Source organism: Engraulis encrasicolus, chromosome 3 (genome assembly GCF_034702125.1).
Source record: "Engraulis encrasicolus isolate BLACKSEA-1 chromosome 3, IST_EnEncr_1.0, whole genome shotgun sequence".
Taxonomy (NCBI): domain Eukaryota; kingdom Metazoa; phylum Chordata; class Actinopteri; order Clupeiformes; family Engraulidae; genus Engraulis; species Engraulis encrasicolus.
In genome coordinates this window covers 18,029,621-18,039,029 of record NC_085859.1, presented here as the reverse complement: position 1 = coordinate 18,039,029, position 9,409 = coordinate 18,029,621, and the positions used below count along the sequence as shown (strand labels likewise).

At 44.3% G+C, this 9,409-nt stretch overlaps 1 protein-coding gene across 1 annotated transcript; it reads left to right on the top strand.

Moving 5' to 3' along the window:
- The first annotated feature begins 6,063 nt into the window (after window positions 1–6,063).
- On the top strand, window positions 6,064–8,937 carry LOC134443981 (nodal homolog). Its single transcript, XM_063193477.1, has 3 exons — window positions 6,064–6,340; window positions 7,070–8,001; window positions 8,775–8,937. Exons 1-3 carry the CDS (start codon window positions 6,064–6,066, stop codon window positions 8,925–8,927), a joined length of 1,362 nt encoding a protein of 453 aa, XP_063049547.1. The 3' UTR covers window positions 8,928–8,937.
- The last annotated feature ends 472 nt before the right edge of the window (window positions 8,938–9,409 follow it).

Below are 9,409 nucleotides of genomic sequence, written 5' to 3'. Positions count from 1 at the left end.
AATAAAACAGTCCTTAGGTCTGCCTAGGTCTGCCTAAAGGGGGATTTCCCCCTTCCCCCTTGTAGAACCTGTAGAACCTGGAAACAATGGGCCAATGGAACCTCTCTCTCTCTACTCTCTCTGGTGATACATTAGCCCACTAAGCTACTGGGCTCCCTCAGATCTATTTTAAAACCTCAAATCCAATTTTTCACAACTCAGTTGAACTGCTTACAGGCCACTGATGATACCCAAAATGTTAATGAGTCATCCTGAATTCCATGCAATCAGTCGCACATGAAAAAGATGATTACCTCTGCCAAGGAGGTTATGTTTCCGGAGGCGTCAGATTGTCTGTCTGCCTGGTCTGTCTGTCTGTCTGTCTGTCTGTATGTATGTCAGCAGGATATCTCAGGATAACTAAAAAGTCATGAACGGATTTCGATGAGACTTGGTGAAGTTTTTCTAAATGACCAAAGGAACAAGTGATTAAAAATGGGTGGTGATCCCGGACCAGGACCTTTTAAAGACTCGTCATCATTGCTACCCTAGAAATCTACACGCCCCTAGTGACCGTAAATTGAATTGCGTGACAGCGAAATTTAACATTTCAGATCTCCACAAAAAGAAGGCAGAGAGACTTAAAATAAAAATAGAAATGCATTCTCACAGAAAATGCTGGAAGCGGGCTTGCCTTTTGGGGCAGAGATGAAACAAAGTACTATTGAGAAAACAAAGCTAAAAGAAATCTTGGAAAAACTCCATCCACCCAGTCAGAAGTTATGGGCCAAACAATTCAGCCATCTTGGATTCAGCCATCTTGAAAGTGTTGTAGCTCTGCGTTTTGGGGATATACTAAATGACATACATGGTATTTTAAGTTGGCTAAGGAACACTGCATATGATATAATTTTGAAAATCAACATGGCTTCGAGCGGGATTAGAACTCACAACCTCCATATCTGTAATCCAACCCCTTTGCCATTGATATTAAATGACATACAATACATGATATTTGAAGTTGGCTAAGGAACACTGCATATGATATCATTTTGAAAATCAACATGGCTTCGACTGGGGTTCGAACCTCCAACCCCCATATCCCTAATTCAGCACATTTGCCATTCATACTAAATGACATACATTGCATTTTAAGTTGGCCAAGGAACACTGCATATGATATAATTTTGAAAGTAAACATGGCTTTGACTGGGATTCGAACCCCCAACCTCCATATCTGTAATCCAGCACATTTGCCATGCATACTAAATGACATACATGGCATTTTAAGTTGGCCAAGGAACACTGCATATGATGTAATTTTGAAAATCAACATGGCTTTGACTGGGCTTCGAACCCCCAACCTCAATATCTGTAATTCAGCACATTTGCCATCCATACTAAATGATATACATGGCATTTTAAGTCGGCCAAGGAACGCTGCATATGATATAATTTAGAAAATCAACATGGCTTCAGGTGGGTTTCGAACCCTCAACCTCCATATCTCTAATGCAGCGGCATGCATTACCACTAAGCCAAGCAGCTAATTGTCATGCATAGTCCAGCAAGACTATATTACATTGCATTGCAGAGCTCAACAATAGACTTCTAGAATGCTTGCTCGCACCTGCTCGTTAAGAATGGAATCTTGAGACAGTGACAGTTGAAATGGAATCCTTCACTGGCTGCACCTGTTGTGATTGACTGAAAGACAGTTAGTATTGAGCCTTTAACAGGGGAGAAAATGAGAATGAGTTTTTTGTCTTTACAACATCGTTGTAAAAAAACTAAAAGGAGTTGGCACGTGTCCTTTTCACAGATCGGAGTCATGCTTGTGATCTCTCTAACAGTCTTTGAATGAAGTTTATAGGTTAAAATTTTCAGGCACAAATGGACCTCCGTGTGGGACATGCGCTGATCTCTTGAAAAATGCACTTTTCGAAAGAATGGGATTCTCCATAGAGCCAGGCCTGTTTTTTTTACAAACCTGCCATTTAAAAAGTATTGGGAGTTGGGAGATGAAACTTTCACAATTTGGAGACATCCCATAGAGCTCGCTAACAACGCGTCAAATAAACTTCTAGGTGAAAGTGTTGATGTTTTATGACCGAAAAAGCCTCCTACACTCTAATCTCTAGAGTGGCGGAACTTTGGTTCATGAAGGTTCCACCATAGTTTTCAATGGAGACCCAGGCTTTAACAAAATCGCCAAAAACGGGAAAACGACAAGAGACACGGAGAAGCCTATAACAAGACGCGATCTCCAAGCCGAGCCGGTCGTTTTAGTGTTTGAACGGTGTCTCTATCTCGAAAGGCCTAGGAGGAGATCCATTTTCTATTTTTACTGTCCCCCTGCACAAGAACGATAATAAGAAACAGGACTTAGAGATTACTATAAACGGGCCTTGCTCTGCAAGAGCTCTGCTCTTGCTCCGCAAGCCCGCTTAAATAGGGTGTAACATAGTAAAATGTTCTATCAAACAGCTTCCTTATTAAGAATACTTCAAAAATGATATTTTATTTTAAAAAAAAACATTCTTACAGTTTAACGAAAACAAGCAAAGGTAGCCTATCACTTTTCCCCTTCAATGTTAAACTGTCCTTAGCATGATGGTATGCATAGATGAAGGTACCATTTGAAAGAAGAGAATTCAACATTTCCACAATGCGGCATTATGGCGATAGGCCTTGGGTGACAGAACACATTTTTGTGAGACGGGGAAATTAGTTAATTATCTATCTCTTTTATGTAATAACAGTAAATCTCCCAATTACAGACAGCAAGGTGGATCCAAACTAAATTCAAGACTTTCACTGTGTGTCTGTCTGTCTGTGTGTGTGTGTGTGTGTGTGTGTGTGTGTGTGTGTGTGTGTGGGCATGGGCGTAATTTCCACGGGGGTTAGGGGGGTTTTGACCCCCCCCATACTTCAAACCCTGACAATATAACCCCCCTTATATAATTGTACAACCCCCCCTATATAATTACAGTACTTGTCTTGCATGAACAACTTTACCCATTTTATGTAAAATAGTGAAAAATAGTTTTGTTCAGTTATGTTTAATCATGTTGTAATGTAACCCCCCCTGCCCCCCTTGGTATTCCCCAAATCTGCGTTAGTTGTGTACATCCAATGGGGGAGGTAGATGGACACTCCCAACTGAGATCGCTCCCGGACGTGTAGTCCCAGGTGTTTCTATCACTCCCGGACGTGTAGTCCCACCCGATTATATTTCACGTATTATCATACACTGCCACATACAAGCAATTAGGTTAGGGTTAGAAACAAAAAACTAACATCAAAAAGATAACTAGCTCCGTTATATGGCGGTGGGATCGATAGTCTGGCTAGTGGGAGCGAGCCGACCGGGGAGCGTCCTGCGTTGGGAGCGACAATCAGGGAATCTCTCAATGGGTAATCCTCTTCTCCACTATCCCAAATTCAAACTGATTAGCGATCAGCTTTATCAAGTATTGAGCAATTGTTTTTTTCTACTTTTAACTTGCAATTGCCACATGATCATGCGTGGATGCGTCTTTGGCACAAGAGACATTATTTCCGAGTGTTTTGAGAACCTATTGTACCACTGCCTTTCTGCCTGTCAGTTAGTTATATAGCTATTTTATGCTAGGTTACGACAGACAGCTAGTTCAATAACACTGGACGTGGCTGGCTATTTTGGACGTTGATGGCTAGCACTTGGGATATTTACTCCCTCAAACCAACACATTTTGTGAAACCCTAGCAATCGGACGTCTGTTTGTTTTATTTCACGTCATTTAAGTAGTTTTTGGTTACCCCCTGTCCAGTTGCCTGCGTGATTTCCTATGATAGTATCCACTTCAAATGAGAAGCTTGTTCAATGCAGCTGAACCAAAATGCCTGTAAGTTTTTTGACACCAATAGTAAACACATCCATTTTAAATAAGATGTATTGTGGCATTATATTTTGTTTTCAAAATCGCATTTGTTGACAACAGCCAAGCGATTACAGTTTGTTTCGCCAGTGAAGTAATGAAGAGAGACACGAGAGAGGGTTGGGGAGACAAGGGGTTCCTTCCTCGCGTGACACTATGCGTGGCTGTGCTTGGAGTGAGACAGAGGAGGTCCTCTCAATATTTTTGTCGCCAGTCGCCACTGTATATTTAGTTATAAAAAAAAAACAACAACAGTCAATTGTATAAATAATGGGTATGGGATATTATGTAGCCAGCAGGCTACTTTAATTTCTACCACAGCAACTTTCTTCTGATCATATGATTAACAACATGGCGAACAGCAGACAAGAGATCCTATTTGTGCAGCATCCTGATTAGTGATTGATGGTTGGGATATGTCATTCATATTTGGCACTGCATCAAAGATTTTATCAACCATCTCTGACTGTAGCTTTCTTCTGATCATATGAATTAGGCCTACTAAGCAAAGGGTAGGAATGTTTTTAATTAATTAATTAATTCATTAACTCATCTTTGCTTTATTGCTATATGCCACATTACAAATGGAGATTTTCTGACAGCTTGACTTTAGCCTGATTGGGAAAATGCATTCTCTAAAACTCTGATGTGAGTTTGCTGCCAAGCCATTTGAACATTAACTGAGGTTTTTTTTATATCAGGTTCAAAAACTTGATTGTGCAGGTCACCAAAGAGAGATCCAAGGCCAAGGAGGTACAGGTGATGAGAGAGAGACGGGTGTCCAGAGAGAGAGAGACGAGGAAGCACAGATGAGAGGGAGAGAGAAGGAGGTGACAAAGGAGGTGAACCAGTTCAAGAGATAGAGTATGAAGGTGTCAGAGGAGGTGCAGCAGTTGAAGGAGAGAGAGGCAACGGAGGAGATGTAGCAGTTGAGCAACAGAAAGGAGGTGATGGAGGAAGTGCATCAGTTGAAGACAGAGGGAGAGAACGAGGCGAAGGAGAATCGGATGACCAAAAACAGGGAGAGAGAGTACAGAGAGAGACAGCGCAGGAGGCACAAATGACCAGGTAACATACATAACTGTACATGCAAATACTGAAGAAAACTGTTTAGCCATTTAATTCATTTAGATGGAAATCTTGACCCCCCCAATTGTCAGCATAAAGTTACGCCCTTGGTGTGTGTGTGTGTGTGTGTGTGTGTGTGTGTGTGTGTTTTCTTTTCTTTTCTATTCTTTTCTTTTCATTTTGAAATAAACACTAAGAAGGTGAAAAAGTGGATCGCACTCGGGTTCTTCTTTTCTTCTTTTTTATTTTTTATTTACATAGCAGCAGAAGTGTAGACAAACGTTTCGGCTGTTGCCTTCGTCAGTGTTTCCGTCAGTGAAATAAACACTAATGAAACAAATAAAAGTAGGCTACAAATAAATATTAAGTTGAAATGAACATAAAAGGCAAATTAACCAAATTGAATTAATCCACTATTGATTTGGTGTAACTAAATGCTGTGGGGGGATTGAGTGTGGAACATCTGGATCAAAGACTCATGAATGTTCTGTTACTCTTGTAGCGCGTAATAGGCTGCCATTGTGGGTTTTTTTCCATTACTCTTTTTATTTGTATAGCCTACTCTGAACTGTATGTAGCTTTACAAATATTATGATGGATTAGGCTACTTTGTGCTGTGTAGACGGACCTATTGAGAGGTGCGATTATGGCTAGTGAGTGGTGAGTTCGAAGGCGCACACAACACATGGCGTGTCTGGACAGTGTACATTTACGATTCTGGTTATTGCTTACAGACACTCGACCCACTCAGCCATGCACACACTGCTAGACAGTGGCAATTGTCTGTACCGGGGTCATTAAACGCTTAGTACAGAACAGGATAAACATCACCCCCATATCGCTGCCTTGCCCGAAGAGAATGTGAACTTGACAGGCCTGCGCTCCTCGTGAGATCAGAGGGTTCGCGAGGGTCATCGGCGACCAGATGGCCTCTATAAAAGTCGGGCCACCACGCGAGTTCTTCGCAGACGGACCTCAGTGCGACACGGTGTTGCCCGGAGGAAAGACACAGTAGTCTATTTGCTGTCTACAATTTTGAATATTGTTTACAAACGGGGTTAGACCACACTGGAAGACTCGGTTCTGATCAACCATAATGGCTTTGAAGTGTGTAGTTTACATAGGCGTTATCTTGACCATTGCCAAACCAAGCAACGGTGGATTTTCTCCGGCCAATGGCTCATCCGTAGACTGGCATCCCAATGGGTCCAAATTGGCTTTGGGTGGAATCGCACACCACCAGCCAGGCTTTCCACTATATATGATGCAACTTTACCGGTCATACCGGGCGGCTGACCACCACCCTGCAGACACAACCGACGAGGCCAAACCGCTGCGTCAGGCGGATTCAGTTGTCAGTCTCACAGCAAAAGGTAAGCGTAACAACGTCTCCACTTGTATTTGCATTTGAATACAACATTTGTGAACAGTATAGATCTAACTCATTTGTGTCGATAATTAGACTCACAAACGCGGCTATTACGCAGAAATAAAATCTGACCATATTATACTGAACTATTACGATGGATTACTTTGCGCTGGGGTTAGACGGGTTCATTGGGAGGTACGATTAGCCTAATGGATAGGGCCTAGCCGCTAGTCAGTGGTGAGTTAAAGTTTAGTCATAGTGGCTTGTGTTGCGGTAACTGTAGAGACACTGTTTAAAACACTAGTTCCTCCATAGTGCGTTGCCAAAGAGGATGCTGTCTGTGTAGGATGTCTGAAAGCGCTGCATCTGTCAAGCGCGCTGTCAGTGCTTATCTCCGGGCTGCGCATGGGAGTGACACGGTGCTCCTTTTACTTGAAAGAGTTCCTGTGTTTTATGTCCTCGAACCATGTGTATTAGCTTTAGAGACGTCTGTGGAGGCCATCGAGCACAATACACAACTTTTCCCGGGTTTTTGAAAAAGAAAAAAATAACATTGGTCATTGCATATGCCCCATTGAAGTCATCAGGCCTACAACTTATGATGAACAGTTGGTTTAGCAAAGCAGTAGGAAAGTAACAGTGCACAAATACAGAACATTAATCACATTTGTTCATTAATTTGCAATTTATTGATGCTCAGGTAATCTAACATATCTTTGATTGTTTATTGCAGGACTTTATCAGGTTGGTGACCACTGGAGCGTGACGTTTGACCTCACATCCTTGCTGCCGAGCGACAAGGTGTCTCTAGCGGAACTCAGGATCAGAGTTCCAGATTTCTGTGGCTCCAGACGCATTCTGTTGGATGTGTTCCACACGCACGGAGGCGAACGCCTGCTGCTGGGCCGTCTGCGTCCAGTAGTAGCCCAGCGTGGACCCCCCTCGTGGCAGGTCTTCAACATCAGCACGCTGCTCAGATACTGGCTCCAACAGGACCATGCTCCACACGGCCTGGAATCACCAGCAGACCTCGGGAGCGGCTGGTCACTGGAGGGAAGTGGTAGTGGTGGTGGTGATGCGGGTGATGAGGAGGTGATGGACCATGGCAACACCACCACCACCACCACCACCACCACCCAGCAGCCCAGCCGCTCTGGACTCCTCTTCCACAACAGGCCCAGGGTCAGCCACGCCACGGCCGGACGCGTCCTGATGGTGGTCTTCTCCGAGCAGCAGATAAGGCAGTCGGGTGGTCCCAGCTTGTTGCAGACGGCGCAGCACTCCAAGCACGTCGCTCCACAGCTGAGCCCATCAGCGCCGAGCGACCTGGACCAGGAGGGCGGCCCGCAGGCTCGCAGGCACAAGAGGAACCGGGTCGATCCGGAGCCGGATCCGTATCCGGAACCAGATCAAGAGCCCCAGCCACAGCCGCAGCTTTCACCAGAACCGACACCCGAGACCCAAACGCACACACCAGACGCCACAGCAGAGGCTCCGGTATCCAGCCCGCTCTGCCGCCGTGTGGACATGTGGGTGGACTTTGACCAGATTGGCTGGGACCAGTGGATCGTCCACCCGAAGCGCTACAATGCCTACCGCTGCGAGGGGGAGTGCCCCTCACCCCTGGACGAGAGCTTCAAGCCCACTAACCACGCCTACATGCAGGTGAGTTTCTCTCTCTCAGATGACTGATCTGTCTAATCTGTAGAAGAAGAAGGGAAACTCTGCCCATTGTTGCTGCTCACAGATTTATTTCATATGGTTCTGTTGTGTTGAATTAATCTGTGAGCAGCAACAGTGTGCAGATTTTTTCCTTCTTCTAGGCTACGCGTCTTTATTTGATCCAGCACCTGTTTTATGGGATGGGCGTGCCTCCCTCACACGACTTTTGATCTGTCTAATACCACATCTTCAGCTTGTCACCTTCCTAAAATAATCACCTGAGTAGTCTTCAGCGGCAGTTGGAGCCCCTCCTTGCAAAAACATTAGTCAAATATGACAAATTTGACCTAGTAGTGGATTACTCTAGGAGGGCAATGACGGGCTGACTATCAGGCGTTGATTTGACAGCTTTTACTAAGCAGTTGAAATCGTTCAAGTCAAACACTAATTCCTAACATGAAGTGACCTCTTGTCTCCTCTTCCTTTTGTGTGGAGCTTGTTGCAGCTGTTCGTATGTGATGAGTTGAAAGGTGGGGTTGCAGGTATGACATCACGTTGGGGGAACTCCCCCAGGATTCTAAGGTTCTACATAGACTCCTATGAGCCTGCGGAACCCCCAACGTGATGTCATAATAGTACATTTTCTTAAAATGGTTAACCTGCAACCCCACCTTTAAAGCTTGAGCAGGGTTGACGTCCCTCAAGTGAATCACAACCTCCTAACACGAAGTGACCTCTGGTCTGGTCTGATCTTCTTTTCCTTTTCTCTCTTGCAGAGTTTGTTGCGTCTGTACAACCCGGAGCGGGTGGCGTGTCCGTCCTGCGTGCCCGTGCGTCTGGGTCCCCTCTCCATGCTGTACTACGAGGACGACGGGGTCGTGCTGCGCCATCACGAGGACATGGTGGTGGAGGAGTGTGGCTGCCATTGATGTGCGTGTATGCACGCGCACACACACAGACATAAACACACACACACACGGACACACGACCACACATACCAATGTGCACACACACACACACGCATGGTGTACTCACACATACTGTACACATATACTGCACACACATGCACACACACACACACACACACACACACACACACACATGCACACACACACACACACACACACAGGCCTACATAATGGAAACACTTTTGTTTATTATACGTGCTCTTGAAATTTCAGTAATCACTTAAAATGAAGTAAAGAAGACCTCATCTTTCATTACTGTAAAAAGAAATATGTATTCTCATGTCATGTCCTTATGTTCTTTGTATGTTGCATTTGTGTTTTAAAGAAGCAATAAGATGTATGTTGTGTTCCTGTACATTTCAATATTTTAATAATCGGAACTACTGTATACAATAGCTCTAACTTTTCTACTTTACTTGGGTTGCCATCCAACTCCACCAAAT

What these genes read in the sequence shown, in the direction of transcription:
- LOC134443981 (XM_063193477.1), top strand. Translation starts at nt 6,064, where the DNA reads ATGGCTTTGAAGTGTGTAGTTTACATAGGCGTTATCTTGACCATTGCC. An exon ending in TGTCAGTCTCACAGCAAAAG is followed by an intron (nt 6,341 to 7,069) that starts GTAAGCGTAACA and finishes TGTTTATTGCAG; the next exon opens with GACTTTATCAGGTTGGTGAC. An exon ending in CTAACCACGCCTACATGCAG is followed by an intron (nt 8,002 to 8,774) that starts GTGAGTTTCTCT and finishes TCTCTCTTGCAG; the next exon opens with AGTTTGTTGCGTCTGTACAA.